The following is a 22,468-nucleotide window of genomic DNA, read 5'->3' on the forward strand; positions in this document are numbered from 1 at the left end:
CACGAAAACTCTTTCACGATGGATCCCGTAATTCTGAATCATGGTCAGACGACGAGGGCAATACATAAACTGGCACCTTTATTGCCAAATATCCACACTTCGATTGTTTTAAGAATGAAAAAAAAAAACAATAGGTAAGTCACAATGCCCTATCTCTCATTTATGACATAGTACTTTACGATAGCGGACCGACCAGAAGTATATATCTTCTCAGATCTTACCTTGGATCTTCTCAGATCTACTTACTTATATGTAATTGTAATTCATATTTCAGATATTGAGAGGTCCCGTCTAAATGGTATTTTTCTTCCCCAAAAATCGATAAATGCAGCATAAAAGGAGTATTATATTACTATTAAATCTATTTGGATGGCAAATTTTTAAGGTTACAAACAATACTCTCTTCATCCTGGTACTAATTCGATCGTAGCAAACAGTAATAAAGGTGCTAAAGCTAATTGAAAAGGTTATTTTTTTTTATCTGGAGACATCTCATTCACATGTTGGCAGCATTCCCCACTTGGGACAGCAATACAGGTTTTAAAACAGTGAAGAGCCAGCCAGAAACCATACTCACAATTTGATCTGATACTATTGATTGTTACTCAAATATTACAATTCTCCTATCAGTGATAACAAGCTCTCAAAAGCTTTTTATTTTTATCTAAGATATTAGTCTTATCTAATTTCTTAAACTACAATTAATTGAGAAGGTTATTTATCTATTTAGAGACTTCCCGTTCGCATGTATGCACAGACCCCCCCCCCTTCCCAGAAAGGCAATACAGATTTTAAAATATGAAGAGTCAGAACAGGAACCATATTCAAAATTTGATTTGTTACTATTGTTTTTTATTCAAATATTACAATTCTCAGTGATAGCAAGCTCTCAAAAGCTTTTTATTTTATCTAAATATTAATCTTATCTAATTTCTTGAGTTACAGTTAACGTCTTGTTTACCCCTCAATTCAAAATAGTAGAATTAAAACGAAGCTTTAATATCGGTTTCATTTTACAATGGAAAGTAATTTTATAAACAATCATTTTAGCAATAAATCTGTTATACTTCAAGATTAACTAATAAACGCTTTAGCAAAGTTCGCAATGAAATTTTATGTCGAGGAAGCATAATGATAAAAGCAGTTTCTTAAAAATAAGTTTATTAAAGATAACTAAAAAAAAATCAATTAGCTCATCACTGGAGCAATCAAAATTATACTTTCATATAAAAAAGAATTACCAGACCTTAGGCAAACGATTTGAACCGTTCCATCACATACCGACACGTCTCATTCCTTCTTATATACCTTCTCAAAAAAAAAAAAAAAAAAACGCGAACCGAGTTTTTTTAAAGCAGTTAGATTTGCACAACAGTTATTGCCAATTACTAAACTTAGAAAAAGGTAGGGTTCGAATCAGTCAGTTGTTTACATAAATTGAGATCATGGTGAGGAATTGGAAAAAACAACACAAAGACATCATAATAATTCGGATCCGAAAATTCATTTTTGTAAACAGATCCTTTCTAAATATCCAACAAAATCTTTCTCGCCTTTAAATGTAGGGGAATTCATGAGTGCACCATACATTCCATTTATATTCATCAGCTGAGAAACTTTCATACAGAACGAATGAATTAATCAGAAATTTATTATTCTGAATATTTGTGAACTAAATGGGTTATATTTTATCGCTAATTTCAACATTAATGCATTCTTTAGAAGGTTTGAATAATAAATTAGATTTCAAGCATACTGCATCAACCAATAACACATTCATAAATCAACATATATTAATATTCCCTATAGGAATTCTTCTGGCATATTCACATCAGATGATTTATGGAAATGAAGTCATTCCTAAATCTTTCAGTGGCAGAATTTCATATTCTTAGAGAGCATTATTCTTGATTTGAAAGTGAAGGCTTTACTTCTTTTCGTATAATCAGATTTTACAACCATTATATAAAAAAAATAGTTCTTAGCCGATCTTCTGTAGACTCAAATAGTTGGTTCACAAACATTCACCGAGTCATTATTTATTTAAGAAGAAAGAAGAATTTTATGAACCCAGATAGGTATCTACTCAGATTCAGTTTTAAGTCTAACAAACATTTCTTGAATTATTATTTTCAGAAAAGCTTTATGTTAGATTTCGGAAGTACTTTCGTAATTGAAATCAAAGCTCATTGCCAAGATCAGATTCGGTAACTTAAATAACATACAAAATATTAATAGGTTAATTCGTAGTTTTTGAAATATATTGGATATAAAGATATCGTTACTTTAAATTATGACTCAAGATTTTTCTACATTTTTATACTGTTTTATTTAATTTTACTTACTGCAGATTTTTAAAGATGGAATTTTGAAATTGAATGATCATTCATTTCAATTATATACTATCTTTTTTTTAGTTTCTCTACATATGTGTGTTATCGATGACAATATGATATTTTAGAGTTTAATTAATAATTAATCGATAAATGTTAATTAAATTTTTATTCCATATGAGTTTTTATGAACATGAAAAAAATTATCCTGATATAACATAATATTTATTTTAATGAAGTATATTAAATTAAAAATTAGAAAGAATAAAAAAGTTTTTTAAAACTTTTTTATTCTACTGCTTTTAAGGCAGACTTTTGCTAATGTACTGTAAAGTGAAAAATAATATTTTTATGAAAGAAGTGAATGTGAAAGCTAAATCACAAAAGTATAAGGAATTGAAAAGAATGCGATTGGGAAATTAAACAGCGATGAATGTCAAAAGATAAAAATATTCAGTACATTCATTGAAGATTTAAAAAAAATCACTAAAATTTTGATAATATTTCTAATTTTAGAGCATTTCTTAAAGTAGAGTAGAGGACACTATTTTTATGATTTCTCCTTAAACGCCACATTTTTGTTAAAATACATTTTTTTTTATTTTATAGCACACTAATTAAAGCGCACTTTTCTTTAAAAAATTTTTTCATCTTTGTTGCTAAACCTTTAATCTTCTTTTAAAATGTGATCACTAGTTCACTAAGTCAACTCTGAAATAACACTGAATTCATTAGTTGTCAAATCATTTAAAAATGGTTTTGAAAATTGATTCCTTCTTTTAAATCTTTTATCTTAAATTTTTTTAAAAAATGATTTATTCTTTAAATTAATTGAATTAGTAAAAATTAATTGATTAAAATTGATTGAATCTTTTAAAAAATGATTCCTTTTTTAAATTGATTGAATTATTAAAAATTGACTGAATTTTTTAAAAATTGATTCCTTTTTTAAATTGATTGAATTATTAAAAATTGACTGAATCTTTTAAAAATCGATACATATTTTAAATTGATTGAATTATTAAAAATTGACTGAATCTTTTAAAAATTGATTCCTTCCAGCAAGTATATTTTCAGGATCGTATTAATGTGTTTCTAGCTTTGTTTAAAAAAGGAGTAAAATAAGATATTCAATCACCCAATTATGAACATTATTTGGTTCTTCAAAATGCTACATGCACTTTAAAAATTATTCAGTGATTAATCTTTTATGTTCCGAAAAAATATGAGCTGTTTTCAAGAGTCAGCACAATTGCACAAGAACCCCAAAGTTTATGATATTGATTTTCTGTACATCCACTTCAATACTAATTTCGAGAGATAAAACTTCACTGAAAGCATCTTAGCTGATTATAGATTACTTTTCATTTTTACTTATATAAGCATATTTATAAAAATTGTTTGACGATTTTTGAACAATTCTGCCTTCCAATCCGAAATAATAAAATTTTTAGTAGTTACAGTTATTATCAGTTCTTAAATACAAACACTTGAATATGATTTATTCTCCAAAAATATAGTTGGAAATTTCTTTAAAAAACACATTTTTGGCATTATGTCTATCTGTCTGTCAACACGATATATCAAAAATGCTTTGAGGATGAAATTTGGTATATAGATTTAAGACAAAATTGGTAGAGACGTATCAACTTTTGAACGAAACCCGTTCAAATTAAGTCAGTTGCGATTATGCACGTGAGCTCGATAGCTTCAAAGCGTAAAGAACTAGATGGATAAAATTTGGTGCACAGGTTTAGCATTTAAAATGTGATTCTTATCAAACTTTGAATTAGATCTGTCAAAGGGTTGACTGTCCGTCTGTTTGTACTTTCTCATACATGTAAACGCAATAACTGATATGTGCAACGACTCAATTCAAAGAAATTCGGTATGTGGTCTTGTGACTACATCTGTCACAATCTCATTCAGACTGTCAAATTTTGTTTTCAATTGGTCGGAGAAAAGTCGTTCAAAATACATATTGGTACTATAGATTCAGTAAAAATGCTGGATTCTCGTTAATGCCAAAGTGTTACTTCAAATGCCAAAAATCTAAATTTCGAAGCAATTGCTCGCCAATTCCGTGCAAGACATTCGGAGCTTTATTCCAAGGTCTGTAATTTTACTCGGAGAGGAAGTGGGAAAATTTTCGGGAGACCACACCTGCTGGTTTCACTTCCTATACCAGAAAGGAATGGTCTAACAGCCTAAGTAGGAATACGATGACTCAAAAATACAATACGATACAAGAATGAAATTGGAATGTAGCTTTTTCAGTAAGTATGCAGATTTCTGTGAAATCTTGGACGAAATCAATTGACAGCAATTGACAGGAAGTCTGTCTGCCCATTCTTCTTTGTCTGTGTGAATATGTTAATTCAAAGACATGAATATTTAGATGAATGAAAGTAAACAGATTTACAGAAAGTAAATAAATATAGATTTATCATACAACTCGTAAATATGTATCAAATTTTGAAACCAATCGTCTAAGAGTTCGCTGTTTGTCGTTCTGTATATTTTTTCGAGTATGGAAAATGTTATCTAAAATGCAATGACACAGACAAAATAAATTTTCGCATTTCATCTTGTCGCCAAAATTGTAGCTCCTTTTTCAAATTTAGGACACAATCTGTGGAAAAAAAGTCATCCAACGACATAGACAAAATGAAATTTCGCAATAAGTATTGTCACCAAAATTGTTGCTCCTTTTGAAATTTAGGACACAATCTGTGGAAAGAAAGTCATCCAACGACATAGAGAAAATGAAATTTCGCATTTTGAATTGTCGTCAAAATTGTAGCTCCTTTTCAAATATAGGACACAATTTGTGAAAAGGAAGTCATCCAAGAACATAGACAAAATGAAATTTCGTATTTAGTCTTGTCGCCAAAATTGTAGCTTGCTTTTGAAATTTAGGACAAAATCTATGGGGAAAAATAGTCGAAAATTCAAATTCAATTTTCTTCACTATTACTATGAAGAACAAAAAGCTTCATTTTATACTAGAATATGTAAAAGAAAATACTTTCATTGAGTTAAAAAGTCTTTTCTCGCTTCCAATTTTTAAATGCTTTTTTTAATCTTAAAACAAAATTAAATGTGATTAATTACTTGTATTATGAAATATTTAAGAGCTTTACGATTTCATTTCTTCATCATGTATTATATATATAAACAAAATTAAATTGATTAATTACTTGCATTATCGAATTTTTAAGAGTTTTAACATTTCGTTTCTTCATCGTATATTATATATATATATATATGTATGTAATGATATTTTAACTCTAATTTCAATTTAATTAATTTTTATAGTAACTTCATTTTAATTTAGCCCATAGTAACTTCATTCTAAAATATTCTCTAATTTCGTCATCCAATTCCACTGTCTCTACTTAATTAATTCAAGAGAAGCTTTGTTAAATTGTTGAATCAGCTAAAATCTAACTTTCCCACACTACGAGTGAAGAGATAACATACCGTTGATGAGGCAAATTCTTTTTTAAAATCTCCCTGTGTTTCCCCTACCTTGTCCGCGCATGTAATGAAAATCCCTATCGAAATCTCGTAATACATTAGTACTATGAAGAAATGTTTTCCCTATCAAAATCATAGGTTATATAAGAGTCTTTTTAATATGTAAGCATTATTTTATGTGAAGCCGAGTGCAGTTTGAAGACAGTGAAGATACTTTTAATTTTTGTGACGTCGTTTTATTTCATTTTGAAGAAGCAAGCATATGTACAAGCGATGAGCACACAGAACGACACAGAGAGGAATGAGGGAAGAGCTCTTGGACATTTTATCCCTGCTCTTATATAACCTATGATTTTGGTAGGGAAAACATTTCTTCATAGTACTAATGTATTACGAGATTTCGATAGGGATTTTCAATACATGCGCGGACAAGGTAGGGGAAACACAGGGAGTTTTTAAAAAAGAATTTGCTTGATCAGCGGTATGTTATCTCTTCACTCGTAGTGTGGGAAAGTTAGATTTTAGCTGATTCAACGATTTAACAAAGCTTCTCTTGAATTAATTAAGTAGAGACAGTGGAATTGGATCATGAAATAAGAGAATATTTTAGAATGAAGTTACTATGGGCTAAATTAAGATGAAGTTACTATGAAAATTAATTAAATTGAAATTAGAGTTAAAATATCATCACATATATGCCAAGTATGGGTCAAGGATTCGCCAGTAATTCAAGCATGGCACTATTTTTTAAGAATTCATAGATTATTCAAAAGAGACGCCGCTCTCGATTTCACTTTGGCGAACGCAGTTGTAAGGAAACTTAACTAGTTCCGGAGAATTCGAAATTGAGATAAAGGACCAAATTACTGTCTAGTTGACATGCAAATGAATAAATATTATGAGATATGGGAATGCCAGCACTCTGCAAGGATTTCCTGAAAGCCTTCTATTCCTCTTGAATACATAATTAATTCCACAAGCCTTCATTTTGAATTTCAATTCATGCGTAGACATAATTACATCTCTTATTCTAACGATGTGAATTGAAAGTCTATTATCAACATTGTGCATTATATCTACAAGATATAAAGAGCAAATCTATCTATTAATTGATTTCCTTGAGATCTTTCTCGCGTCGCGAAAACTCTTAACAAAGAATCATTAATGTGGGGTTTCATTTGGATCTTAATACCTTTCCACGTATAAAACTTTTTAAAATAATAATTAAAAAAAATTTTAATATAAAATTGTTTTTAAAAATTTAACTTAAAAACCTTTAAAATAATAATTAGAAACTTTTCAAATTAAACTTTTTTAAAAGAATAATTTTATATTATTGTTGCCATAGTATTCTCAGAGAGTTCATATATTACTTTTATTAAATAACAAATATTTTTTTTTAAACGCACGTTTTTATTTTTCACAAAAAATCAGAGAATTTTTAATCAAAAATATGGAAACAGAATCGTAAAAGCGGCAGTCACTGCTAGAAATATTAATAAAAAATCACAAAAATTGGTAATTGAATGGAATGAAATTCCAAGTTTCTTATAATATGTAACTGCATAAATTTATCAAGTTTCTCTATAATCATATAAAATAGCATATTAATAGATATAGAGAAGCTAAGAAAAAATTATAAACCTTTTTCATCGCTCTATCACAAGAATGAATTTTGCAAATAAAAATGGTAAATTATTGAAATTTTGAAGTGAAAAATGTCATTTAATTTTTGAAAGCAACTAAATATAATTAAATGAATTCCCAATGTTTTTCTAAAATGAAGGTGATAAATAAATTTACTTCAGGATACAAGGCTTGAAGGCACTGGAATAAAAACTTAAAAATATTGTAAGAAAATGTCCTCAAACCTTTATGATGAGATGAACGATTTACTTCTTAGTCGAACACTATTTTGACCGTAAACAATTTGATACAATTTTTTTTTTTTAGATTTTTGAAAATGTTTAATCTATTTTGATACTGTTAATTACAAACCATAATATTTTTTTAAAAAAATTGAATAATATTAAAAACAGAAAATTCATAAAAGATCAATTTTTGAAAAGTCAGAAATAAAAAGGCTTGCATGCGTACTCGATAAAATGAGCAGAAAAAATTAGTTTGCATGCTTATGTAAAATGACGTAAAATTTGAAAAGCCTTAGTTTCGGCCTAAAGCAATTCATCTTTTAGATTCTTTCACCCTTTGTAATCATGATATAATTTTTTATTTCAAAATTAATTGCAAACGTTTGATTTCCACCTTGATTTAATTTGTTTCCAAGCACTTAATTTCCAAAATTTACTTTTTAGGATAAGCCTGAAACTAGATTGTGAAATGGATTTGGCCTCCTATCCACATGACGTACAGGAATGCGAGATCCTGATTATGAGCCGTAAGTTTTAATCAATTTTTGATTGAATATATTTTGAGATAAACGAATTAATAAATGTGACCTTTTACTACAAAGCAATAATCATGCACTTAATTTAAAAATAAATAAAATACGTAATGCAATATGTGGAATATGAAATGAATGCATGAAATACATATTAGATAGTAGAGAGTGTCCTGAAATAGACTGACGATTTTTAAGAAAGGCATAACAGGAAAAAGATTAAGGTTTAAAAAAACAATTCTTGCGGCAAATTAATGTGACAGGGCATGCCTTTTTCCTCCCATAGTTTTTTATTTTAATTCAAAAAGTTGCTTACAGAGGGTGCTGCAAGTCCCTTTTATCGTTCTTCTCTCAAGCAAATCATCAAAATAAAAGCAGTCTCAGAAAGGATTACAGTTTTGACTTTAAAAGAAGTGCTCTGTGAGTGAACTAGCAGTAGAAAACTGAACAGAAAATTCTGCAGGAAAGTTTCGAACAAGTCGAATTCGTTGGAGGAAAGGATTTTTCTTGTATTGGAATTCCACCGATTGTAGAAGACTATTACTGCAATGAAATGAAACATTTTAGTGCAAATTCCAAATCGCTAAGGGTTCGCAGCCAAATACAATAAAGCAATTGTATGAGAAATTCAAACGAAACGAACGAAAGGAATATTTTTATAACCGTTTAATTGCTTTAAATTACCAATGCTTCACAGGAAATGGAATACAATGGCTACCGTATTCACCAGATTAAATTCTTGCGATTTCTTCTTTTCAGTCATTTCAAGAATTCGGCGTACCAGACAAATCCCTGAATACATAAGGAACTTGATAAATGTTAAAAAATGATCAATGTTGCATGTGTAGACATTCCATTGACCCCTTTCCAGAATATGTCTACCAGTATTGTCCTCCTATTACGACATGTGATCGCTCTGATGATGGGCATTTCGAAAATACTGTACTGCAATTTTCATTTATTAAAATATTTCGAAAAATTGTGATATGATTTTCAATTATTTCTTTATTTACATGTTTATTGTCTGTCTCCATCTATCGTTAACTTTTTGAACTAAAACTAAAACTGTGGGAGGAAACTTTTATGCCCTGTCACATGAATTTACTGCAAGAATTGGTTTTTTAACCTTAACCGTTTCCCTGTTATGCATTTTTGAAAATCGTCAGTATATTAAAAGACATCTGGTAAAAACAAGTCTTAACTACTGGTAATTAATCTAAAGAGTTTCTTTCAGGTTGTATAAATTCTAAATTGTATACATGAAAACTACATTATATATAATATATAAATTTTAAATTGCATACATAAAAACTACATTATATATAATGTATAAATTTTAAATTGTATGCATGAAAATTACATTATATATAATGTATAAATTATAAACTGCATGCATGAAAATTACATATGATGTATAAATTCTAAACTGCATGCATGAAAACTAAATTACATATAATGTATTAATTCTAAATCCCATACATGAAAACTACATTATTTATAACGTATACATTCTAAATTGTATACATGAAAACTAAATTATATATAATGGAAAAATTCTAAAATGCATACATGAAAACTACATTATATATAAAAATTTTCCACAATTTCTTGCAGTGCAACATACTACGGATAATGTGATCCTGAAATGGAAGGAATTTCAAATTACAAAAAACATCTTACTGGCACAATACTATGTTAGCGGTAACAAAAGCTCAGATGGAACTAAGAAATATGATATAGGTAAGTACTATATAAAGATTAACATAATTAATTTTTTTTTAGATTTTTATTATCTAAAACTATCTTTCTAAATAGTTATATATAAATCTTTAGAGAAATTTTGTCTGTAATTAAAAAATAAGTTGAACTGCAACACATAGAGTTTCATATTTTGGTCACTATTTCTTCTATCTTTTATCCAAATAATGAATTAAATTTTAACAGGAAAATAAAAAATATATTAAAGAAATTTTAGCTATTCAACGTTTTAAATTGAATCGAAGTATTTCTTTCCAGAAAATTTTAATGGTTTTTCCAAAATACTTTACAAATGGTTTAATGGTTAATGGTTTTCCTTAACTCTTTACATTTATATTGATTTGCGCAACTTTTCTTGGAAAATAAAAAAAATATATCACACAGCATACTAGATAGGTAAAAAATTGTTTATAACATAATAATATCATAAACGTTTCAAAAACATTATTATGCATTTATGAAAAAGCATTTTTTTCATCGCCTGAATTACAATTTAAATCATAAATACAGCTCGTGCTGAAAGCATTATTTATTTTATTTTCCACGTCATAAAATATTTCATCAATTTTATAGACCAGAAGAGGCCATTTTCTAGTGAAAAAGCATATGTGAAACTTTCAGAATTCCCACCAAAAAGCCTTTTGACCTGAAAGATCTTATCAGAATGAATTTGAATAATTCATCTGCTGGAAAAGACATCAAACTTTTTGAACTTTTTTTTTTATAAAAACTACTTTAACAGTTAGCGTGCAACAAAATATAGGACATGGTGTTCTCAATTTGTTGTTCACCAGACTTTTAAATAATGCATCACACAACCAGTAAAACGAATTTGATGAATATACATAAATATTATATAGTATAGCTATGAATATGGATATTTATTACATTTAAGTAGGTCTACAATAGGATACAGAAAAACTTTTTTAACTTTTTCACTATTCACAGAATTTTGTCAATAAAAATTTTTCCGAGAAGTGAGGAAAAATAAAACAGGTCAGAGCTTTTAAAACTTTTTTTCATTTCCTGAATTTTTTTTCAGGTGAAAAAATTCGTTAGGAAATGACGTACAATAACTAAAAAAAAATGATTTTTTTAAACAGATGTCATTAAAATATTTAAAGTCAAGTTTATTTTCCTAGCCAATTCTTTTTATAAATGTTGAAGAATCTGAAAGAAAAACATCGCATGAAAGTTTTCGCAATTCCAAATAGAGTCTAAGAAGCCTTTGAAAAAAGTCAAAAAAGCATCAGTAAATAAATATAAAAAAAATAATGAAATGTCTCTATTCAGAAAATTTCAATGAAATAATTGGAAGCAAAGTAATTATCCGAATTCTTTATATCAATTAATGCTTAAAAAATGTAATAGAATCATGTCAATGTTTTTGCGGCTCCGAATTTTATAAATGTCAATAAAATATTTAAAGTCAAGTTGATTTTCCTAGCCATTTCTTTTTATAAATGAAGAATCTGAAAGAAAACGATCACACGAAAGTTTTCACGATTCTAAATGGAATCTAAGAAGCTTTTGAAAAAAAAAAAAAGCAAAAAAGCACCAGTAAATAATAAATATAAAAAAATAACAGCAAAATGTGTCTATTCAGAAAATTTCAATAAAATAATCGGAAACAAAATAATTATCAAAATTCATTATATCAATTAATGCTGAAAAAATTTAATAGAATCATGACATGTCAATGTTTTCGTGGCTCCGAAATTCATAAATGCGATTCCTTCTAAAATTCTTCTAAAATAATTTAAGAAAATTTGAATAATTCATAAATTGTCCAGGTATAAGAGAAATATCATAAAAATATTTGAAATAATTTCAAAATATTACTTTGCCATTCCCGAAGTGACAATGTAACATCTGCTCATTTGAAACCGGACTTAAAATTATTAATATTCGTCATTTCTAAGACAAAGCAAAGATATTAAATGCTCTTTTTTTCTGATTTCCTAGTGGTATTCCAAAAATTCAGATTTTTTCTCCTGACTTTATAAAGAGTATTTTATTTCATTTGAGTTAAAAATTTATACATTTTATATTTAATTATTATTAACGAAGATTTGATTCTTTAAAGCAGGTGATATTAATACAACACTTTCTCTTGTAACATTTCCAATTAAGTCACATTAACATTAATATTAATCTTAATATATATAAATTACGTGTCACGTTGTTTGTCCGCGATGGAATCCTAAACTACTTAACCGATTTTAATCAAATTTGCACACCGTGTGCAGTTTGATCTAACTTAAAAGATAGGATAGCCCTTTTTTGAATTTTTAATTAGAATTTTAATTATTAATTAAAAACTAACTTCCCGCCAAAAAAAATCTTTTCATTTTCCCCACCGCCAAATGAGTACGGCTTCAATTTTTTTTTCCCAACAGTCATGAGGCTAGGCTTCAGATTTTTCGGCTAATTATTTGAAACGATTCTATTTATTTCCTTAATGTTTGATGCATTTAAAATTAAACATTGTTAATGAATCGATCTTTCAGATTCATTCTGAAGTACTTTTGAATTAAAATAAAACAGATTAAAGGAAATTAAAAATTTCTAATCTACATAGCGTTACCCCAACTGGCGTAGAAAAATTCACGCATGCGCATTGTATTCTGATTGTTTACATTTCAACGGAAGCGGACTCGATTTAAATTATTTTTAGGTTAGTTGCATGCTTTTGTAATTAAATTGTATTTATGTTAGTTTAAGTTCATCGTTTTTTAAGTAATTTTTTAACCTGTGTTCGACCGATTACTTTAAACCATTCTGTTTATTTTCTTAGTGTTTTCTTTCTTTCTTATACATTTAAAATTAAACATTGTTAATTAATATACCTGCTCAAGATGAATCTGAAAAAATTTTGTTGACAAATTCTTGAGATATTACATAAATTAAGAAAGATATTCTTTAGTGCCCATAAGGTTTAAATGCTCAGTGACTCTGTTTTCAGTAATCATATTATTAAAAAAAATGCTTTCCACTTTAATTTATAGTATAAATTCTACGGGAACTAACAGAAAATTGGAGAGATACATATTACGTTATGACTGAAGGCGTTTATAATATTATGAGTGAATTATATTACTATCAAAATGAAAAGTTTTAAAATATTTTGATGAAGCAGCTATTAAAGTAGGAATTGCATAAAATATTTAATTATTAAAATTTTAACGAACATTAAGATTGGCGAACCGGCTGGTCGCCAAAGGCGGCTAGTGTAATATATAATGATAATTATATCATATCACAATAATGACAGAAATTTTAATAATAAGCATTTGGAGATAATGCTTTAGGAAGATAAAAATAGTTTTACAATTTCTTAGCTAGCTTTAATAAATATTCTCTATTGTGAAACCGATAATATCACAAATAAGGCAAATAATTTAAAAACGGTTTTTTTACTAAAATGTTTTTAAAAGAATGTGTCTTTGAAGTTTAATTGTTCTTTCGAACACACAAAAATTTCCCCATATATATTCTTACAGTAAAAATTGATCTTTAATGCCTTAGCAACATAAAATAAAAACATGAAATGTAACGTAACTCCAAAATGGACTGAAATTTTATAAAATAAAATGAAAAATTATGCATAAAAACCAATTTCCATCAAATTGCACATTATTCGAAATCCATCGTGGAAATATTTATTAACCTGCCAGAGGGCATGCCTTCTATTACTATTATGAGAATTCACACGTCTTCTTCAGATACACTATTATGAAACATACAAAATTTTAAGAGGTTAATTATTAAAATTAACTGTGATAAGGAAAATGTTAATAAATGCATTTATTAAAATATTATTTGAAAAGGAATGGAAACAATATAATCCTAAAACACAAAAACGGTAAAAAATGACCAAAGAATTAATTGAATTATCAGAAAACAAAATGGAAGAATTTGTCCGTATCCCAACTAAAATATTTAAATTTGTACTGCAAAATATTTAAATCTGTACTTAATACAAAACTGTAGAAGTAATATCGAAATAAAAAATAATTACAAATTTAAATATAAAATGCAGAAAATCTGTTCCATATTCACTTCATTGCATCGTTGCAATCTGAGTAAATCTTCTACATTTTATAAATTCTTCTTAATGGATTTATTATCTTCATACAAAATGTTAATTTTTTTGCTATTTGTTTGCAGGAGAATTCTCTTACGTTTCTGGGCAAATACACCTATCTCGACGCTTGGGATATTTTCTGATCAACAAATACATTCCCTGTGTATTGATAATATGCATGTCATTCATCACATTTTGGATACCAGCCGAAGCTTATCCAGCCAGAGTCACATTATCCGTGACTTCCTTGCTCACCATTGTAACTCAACAATACCAGAGTGCGATGCCTTCGGTCTCCTACGTCGTGGCTTTGAATATCTGGATGCTCAGTTGCATTGGCTTTGTTTTCTGCTCACTTCTGGAATATGCCTTTGTGATTGCTGTGATGAATAACAAAGGAACTGATCTTTGGCCTTTTAGAAAGCTGAAGGTAAGAGACATCACTTAAGGATATTTTTAATTTTCATATTTTGAATAGAGCTTACATTTGCTTAAATATCTTTGTTTCCTACGAATATGCCAATAAAAATCTCTAAAAATTTAAATTTGGAACCTCTGTCGCATTGAGAGTAAATGGTGCCAGAGGCATCATATCATTTTGTCAACTCATTACATTTACTTTACAAATTACACAAAAATGTTACTGTTTTATCATTAAGGCACCTATTTAGAATGGCTTCAGGGTATTTAAATCTTTGCATTCCCATTTGTATATTATTGAAATGAAATTAATTATATTTGAACGCCCCCAGTTAATGTAAACATCATATGCTGTGTTTGAATAGACCAATGTTTCATTTAACAAACAATGTCTTTTGCTGCAGAAATAACATTATGTTGAAAAATGACCTAAGAGTTTACTTCTTTATGTAATAAAGCTGCTTTTCTAATAATCATTTCGTTTTTGCTTTTTTTAAAATTCCTTAACGGAACTTAGTTTATGTATACTCTTCGTATTTGATAACATAGTTTTGCTGCTCTAGTTAGAAGAAAAAACCATTAATTTTAGCAAGTTCCAGCAATATTTCAATTATGGCTATTTAAGGTGCCCAACCAAACTAAAATTGTTTAGTATTAACATTCATTTCAAAATGGATTTAGACAATGACTTCATATTTGAAGAAAATTAGACAACAAAAATTAAAAGCACAAAATAGAAAAACATTTCAATACAAATGAAGGAAACGTTTAGATATATATGTAAGATTTATACAAGGGATGGGCTTCTCAATCTAATTTTACAAAGAATCAGATGATGACAAATTTATCTGTACCTTTTATTTATGACTGGAGATACGGGAATTGCAAGTTCAATGAGTCAAAGAAATTCGAAAATCCCGCGCATAAGCTGCAGAAAGCTGTTCGAGAACAAAATGTGAAAGACTATACAGACAAGGATTATCTGATATAATCTTTTGAGGATTTTATCTACTTTCAAATTCCTGATTTGCATTATATAATAATAAATAAGAGTATCGAAAACTTTTAAATAATAGAGATATCGTTTGGATTTTCTTTAAACCATTTTAGTCTAATAATGGCTTTTGAGATCACTTGCTTTAAACCATTCTAATCTAATAATGGCTTTTGAGATACTTGCTTTTAACCATTCTAGTCTAATAATGGCTTTTGAGATCACCACATTAATTTGCTTTTATATATATATATATATATATATATATTAAATTTGACTGAAAAGAGTTTAACGCGCCTGGATAGCAACATGATCTGGAAATAAATGAATAATTCATGAATTACTCTTGAGGCAATAAATGAATTAATCTCGAATAAATAAATTGTCTTAGACATGAAATATTTCTAAGTTGCATTTTCTTGACTCTTTATTTTCCATTTGCCTACAAATAATAATTTGAGTCAGAAAAGAATGACGATAGAATTATTTATCTTTTCTTATTATTCATGTCTTAATCTGTAATTGTTTCTAATCGATATTGAAAGACTCAGTTTCAAAGAAACTACCTTTATCAGACTTTAGCTTTTAATATGACTTTGAAGAAATGATAACTTAAATCCAATCTTTATATGTTTATTTTCAGAAACTTCTTCATCCTTCCAAGACGCCAAACGATCATGAAGCTGGTAAATCTCCTGCTCACACCCCAACCGAATCGTCCAAGATGTCTCACCAAACGATCGACAGAATTTCTCGAGTCATTTTCCCGGCTTGCTTTCTCTTGTTCTGCATCTGTTATTTCGTTTACTTTTGCCGAAAAAATGAACATTTTGTAAAGAAGTAAAATTGCATGGAAAGTGAATTTATATGTCAATCATGCAAAAAACTTTCCCCTAATTTTTACTTTATGTCTGAATACAACCCAGATATGGGTACAATCAGACCTCGCATAAATGGTTTAACTATGTGTCATGTTCGTACATCACCTAGGTATTTCAATATTCCCCCCAGCTGCAAGTGAAGCTAATTAAACCAGATAATCTACCTGGTTATAATTAGCTGTACTGTTTCCCCACTTATAATGTCATGGCTGTTATAGCTGGAGATACTATCGTTCTAGCTATAACGTCACAGTTGTTATAGCCGGAGATAGTCTCTTTCTATTTATTACGTTACAATTCTTATGTCCACAAAATAGATTTCCCCTGTTATAACGTCATTTCTATAGCCTTTTTCACTGACTCTCCGATTATAAAGTCACAATTCTTATGTCCGCAATGTAAATCTTCCTGGTTATAACGTCATAATTACTATAACCGTGTAGACCGTCTGTTTTATTCTAACGTCACAGCTGTTATGCTAGCGAGATAATGTTTCATCGAAGTCGGAGTGTAGTGCAGTCATAGTTAATACTTTTTTAGGACATATCCATTCATAATTGAGGGAATCAGATTTTCTGCAAACTTGCATTCGACAGGTTTATTTCAATTTTTTAAAAATCTTTTTCTCTCTCTTTCGTTTCTGTTTTGATGTTCTGTCTTTTCTCCCCTTCAAGATGACATTTTTAAGAATGAAAAAGTGGAATATTTTACTTAAAATGATGTCTTAAATGATGTAAGAACTCAACGGGTTAAAGTCAAACGCACATTTATTTTATCATTTATACACATATTCTGTAAGAAGACATTTGAAAAGAATAACCGAAGAAACATATTGCATTGACGTATATCCAGGTTGAGATTATTTAACCGATTCTGATAGAAATGAAAAACTATAGAATTGAAAGTAAATATTTATTTTACATCGCTTTTAAAACTCTTAGAATTAAACAGCGAAATAGAACGTAAGTTCCGTATCTTTATTTGCCTTTAACCATCCGAATAAAATTTCAAATTTTATTGCTGACGACATACACCGACAAACAATATTGCCGTTTCCTAATAGATTTAGAAGTATTGCTAATAATGCTCAAAATACTTGAAGTATTTACGATTTTTTTTTACAAACTGCCTGAAATAGAAATAAATACTACAATATGCTTTCTTCCATTAGTTTATGAAATGTAGATTAGACCATAACATTAATGCTTGATTTTATAGTATATGAATATGAAATTTCTGTTATGATTTCTTATTAATTTTCAAAAAATAGTGAGATGAAAATAATCACTCATTTTCAAACTTATATTTAAAGTTAGAAAAATATTTAAATTTCAAAGTTGCTTTTATATTCACGTGGTTTGACCCTCATATTCTCTAGTTTAATCCGGTAATTAATTACATAACCTGTCATTATTATTTTATCATTGGTTGATAAAATAATAATTACCAATTATAGAATTGCATTTTCAAAGTTCTTCAATTTAACTGATATCCTAATGTTGTAATAAATATCTAATACATGATGTACTAATACTAATATATTTATACATACTAATATATTCATACAAATACTAATATATTAATGTTTTTGTATTTAGATAAAATAATGTTGTTAATTGCCTATCACCTATAGTAATTGAAATATTATAAAAACAATTTATAGATTCCTGAAAGCTACAAATTAAAAAAAAATTCTTCCACTTTTAAAATTTTTGCTATTTTTTATTAATTTTTAAAAATATTATATATCATGCTATATTAATCCAACAGCCTTGTAGAGAGGCATAAAAAATATATCACTGAGGAACCTAAGCCTAACGTATCCTTAGATTATAATTTAAAAGAATGAAACCCTTTTTTAAATTCTGGTGTAAATCTAATCGAAACGAAAAGAATATTCCATACTTAATCAAACGCATATTATTAAACTATTATAAAGCCTTTAAACAATTAACTTAAAAAGAAAAACGTGTAAAAGTTTTCAACATTTACAAGTGCACAATATTTCATTAAACTTCTTTTGCATTTTTATAAAGACGGCTGATGGTTAAAAAAAACTTGATCAAGAATTAATGCAAACGATTTCTATTTTATAAATAAGCATCGTTGAATTAAGCTTCTGTTGTGTTTATATAACGGTGAGTAACGCTTTAAAACAAAAACGGAAAAACTAACTTGATCAAAAATTATTACAAAATATTTTTTATTTACATATGCATATTGTTTCACTAAACTTCTGTTTCATGTCTACAATGATGACAGATGTTTGCCATCGCCAATTCGTAAAATGTCAGAGAATTATTTTTTAAAAAGATGTTCAACATTTTGATTCCCTTTCTTCTGTCTATCATCATATTTTGTCATATCATTTTCAAACGAATGGATAAATGTTTGATAGCAATTTGCTCAAGATTTTTGAGATTAATGTTGATTTTTTTTTGTATTGTTCTATTTTTTAGCTTCATGGTTGGTAATATTTTGCTTAGATTTCATAATAGTCACCTACTGATTATGAATCATTAGTTAAGTGTTATATATGTATGTTATTTTATCTCATTCAGCAGTCTTGTAATTTATTTCTTTTCTTATATTTAGAGTAAGATGTAAGAAATGTATTTGCTCTATTAATATGTGCCAACATTTATTTTTTTCTGTAGAACCCATTTCTGTTTTTTGTTTGCTAGTCTATATTAAATTCGTCCCATTTAATGCAAAATAGAAATGGATTTTGCACAATGATATTAACTTTATTAAAAAATGAACAAATGATCTATGTTAATATAGTTTTTATACAACCATAGTTCACCTAAGTTGCTAACTGTATATTTAAAGAGTTTTTAATAAATGGTTGTTTTGTTAAGAATTCTGCTTTTTATACATTGCACATATTATTTAAGGCTTAAGTACATCTTAATGCAATCTATGTTTACATGATGCACATCAAATGTGCTGGTGCAGTTGAATTTGGGATTCAACAGTGCATTTTGAATGAAAATGATAGAAGTGGCGGCGGAACACAAAATAAAACATCATGCAGTAAGATATTTGATGCACAATTTACTCTTTTTGTATAATTACGACTACACTGAATTGTCCCTCATTAAAATTTTCTTTTTATTTCTGTGTTAACAGAAAATCCAAATTAATAAAATACATAATATTACTTCAAACTGTTTTCACTGAGTTTTAAAAATGTAAGGAATTAATATAGTGCGCAACGTTGTAGAATTTTTATTTTTGCCGATTCATCTTTTTCAAATATTAATAATTAGTTTTAGTAATAAAAATTTAATTAAAAAATTAAATCATGCTTTTATAAGTATACTAAACATCAGATTCTTTTATTTTAATTATTTTCTACTTTTCACTCTGGAGGTTTATTGCTATTCAAACTCACTGTCAGGTAGCGCCACTGTAAGGGAATGAAATTTAATTCGATTAATGATTGACTGATAATTAAGTTCTGAAAATATTGAAATGTATTATAATCAAAAATGCACAACTGTTAAAAAATTTTAATCCTCTAGCATATGAGAGAATGAGTGAAAATTCAATTAAAAATTTCATATATATAAACACAAACATAACTTCTAAATCGGAATTAAAATGAATAATTTTATACTAGAGAGCTATCCAGATAATATCAGTGAATCATAAATAAATCGATATGATAATAATGAATCTAATCTAAAGACTTTCAACCCCTAAAGTCTGCACGAGATTTCTGAAAACCAGTGAAAATAGCAAAAAGGAAAGCAACACATGGGGAAAAAAGATGTTTGAAGTTAACAATGGAAGTCCCACACCGCTTGAACAAGGGGACGTAATCCATAAATAGATCATACCGCATAAAGAGTGATTTATTACAGCAGTTTACATCGTTTAGAGGCTACAGAACAGTTTCAGCTACCAAACTGTTTCATGATGCTTAAGTGCATCCAGGTGACTTTTAAAAGTACAGAAGCAGGAGTTCACCATACTCATATTGCATTTAATACACTGAAGGATATCAAATTAAAAATTATGATAATATATAAATTTAAACTTTATTTTTCAAAAAGAAACACGAAGATTAGGTTACGTGAAGATTAGGTTGTGTGAAGGAATAAAGATAAGAATATATAAAGAAAGCCTTTTTAATTATTTTTTATGAACTAGATTAATTTTTTATTTGAGTGAAAAGGTTAGGGACGGAGGGTTTGTCTGTAAAGGGGTTATTTCATGCACAGCATGACTCAAGATTCAAAGTCTAGCTGATTTAATTTAGATACACTGAACATTTTTATATGATCTTACATCATAGGAGGTATAAGACAACAAACAGGTGTTAAATGGTATGCACAGCTATTGTTGTAATGTGACTGTGACCTTAAGCGAAATAATTGCTTGAAATTCATTCCTAATGTCTATCTGAATTTTATTCTCATGCAAAATAAACCACTGTCTGAACATCATTTTCATTTACCATTCATTTTCAGCATTTTATCTTCAACCTTTTCAATTACTAATTTCTTTTAATTACTATCGATTAACCCTTTCTATGGCCGTGGGAAATATGCTTCCCACCAAATTTATCAATCTTTGTATGAATTTATGTAGGTTGGCATAAGTTCTGATAAATTTTTTTAGAAAGACAGAAACGTAGATGCTTTAGTTCTTTATCTCACACAAAATGATGTGTCTATATTTTTTACTTAATTATTAATTAACCAAATTAATTAATTAATCTAATTAATTAATTAAATTAATTAATTAATCAATCAAATTTAATTTATCTAATAAGCTAAATGAATCCCTTTTCTTATTCTAATTTCAAGCCTAAAAATATTTTAACATAATATGACTAGAAAAAAATGGCCCTTTAAAGGGTTAAAAGATAAATGAACCCTGGAACCTCATCCCCCTTTTATTTGTTGTTTTCCTGTTGATAAAAGTTTCCTTTTTTTCATATAAAAATGAAACAATTTTTTAAACAAAATTAAACAAATTTATACAAATGAAATAACATGCTTGTAGTTTTCGAGGATGAACTGGTTATTGAGAACTCATAAATGTAAACTATTGCAATAAACTCCTTTCAAAACAGGAAGTGCAATAATTTATCTAAAACTGGACATTGTGATGGGATTTAGGAGAAAAATATTATTATCTACAAATAATTCAATGTAGTGTACTTTCGTCATATACGTTAATGTGTGTGAAATTTTTTCCTTGTCGAAATCATTTATCAAATGTTTACATTTCTCAGGATTAGTGAGAACCCAAAGATGAAGATTCAATGTTGATTTTTAAGTGTAAGTGTTATAACCGATTACCAATGACGATATAGATTAGTTGTATTAACATCTAATTTTCAACCTATGACCATATAGATTAGTTATATTAACATCTAATTTTCAACCTATGACCATATAGATTAGTTATATTAACATCTAATTTTCAACCTATGACCATATAGATTAGTTATATTAACATCTAATTTTCAACCTATGACCATATAGATTAGTTATATTAACATCTAATTTTCAACCTATGACCATATAGATTAGTTATATTAACATCTAATTTTCAACCTATGACCATATAGATTAGTTATATTAACATCTAATTTTCAACCTATGACCATATAGATTAGTTATATTAACATCTAATTTTCAACCTATGACCATATAGATTAGTTATATTAACATCTAATTTTCAACCCATGACCATATAGATTAGTCATATTAACATCTAATTTTCAACCTATATGAGCACCATTTAGGATCGGACTTACAATTTGGAATCATAATCAGTTGATGAAGGCAATATTTTAGTCCATTCCCTAAACTTCACCATTAAACTCACACAGGGACGTTTAACTACCAACGGAAAATGGTGATCATAAGACGATAAATCTTAGCGAAATCGGGTTTGGAACCTGGAATTCTATGACCCCCGAAGTCATATTCTATCATGACTCTACTTGCTACCATAGACACTTCAACATTAGAATGATGACTAACTGATAATGCCCCCAATTTCTACTGTGACTTTCTGTCAAAGAATGAATTAACCATTTGTACTCTCAAAAATAATTCGATGAGTATTTATTCATCTATTTCAAGAGTTTGC

The 22,468-nt window shown here is 28.0% G+C and overlaps 2 protein-coding genes across 4 annotated transcripts in view; one reads left to right on the top strand and one right to left on the bottom strand.

Moving 5' to 3' along the window:
• The window catches only part of LOC129959651 (glycine receptor subunit alpha-1-like), a 140,803-nt gene extending 121,662 nt beyond the window's left edge, over positions 1–19,141 (top strand). Inside the window, exons 5-8 of the mRNA XM_056072539.1 lie at positions 8,129–8,211; positions 9,829–9,954; positions 14,143–14,489; positions 16,117–19,141. Coding sequence (XP_055928514.1) covers positions 8,129–8,211; positions 9,829–9,954; positions 14,143–14,489; positions 16,117–16,317 — 757 coding nt within the window. The 3' untranslated portion in view covers positions 16,318–19,141. The remainder of the gene's footprint in view (positions 1–8,128; positions 8,212–9,828; positions 9,955–14,142; positions 14,490–16,116) is intronic.
• The window catches only part of LOC129960072 (amine sulfotransferase-like), a 73,098-nt gene that overhangs the window by 3,692 nt on the left and 46,938 nt on the right, over positions 1–22,468 (bottom strand). The window contains exon 1 of one of the 3 annotated variants that reach the window (XM_056073155.1): positions 1,247–1,304. The exons of the other annotated variants lie outside the window; for them this stretch is intronic. The gene's annotated coding sequence lies outside the window, so the exon portion shown is untranslated. Of the gene's footprint in view, positions 1–1,246; positions 1,305–22,468 lie in introns of those variants that run through there. 3 annotated transcript variants of the gene reach the window in all.

The sequence above is a fragment of the Argiope bruennichi genome, chromosome X2, assembly GCF_947563725.1.
Source record: "Argiope bruennichi chromosome X2, qqArgBrue1.1, whole genome shotgun sequence".
Lineage (NCBI taxonomy): Eukaryota > Metazoa > Arthropoda > Arachnida > Araneae > Araneidae > Argiope > Argiope bruennichi.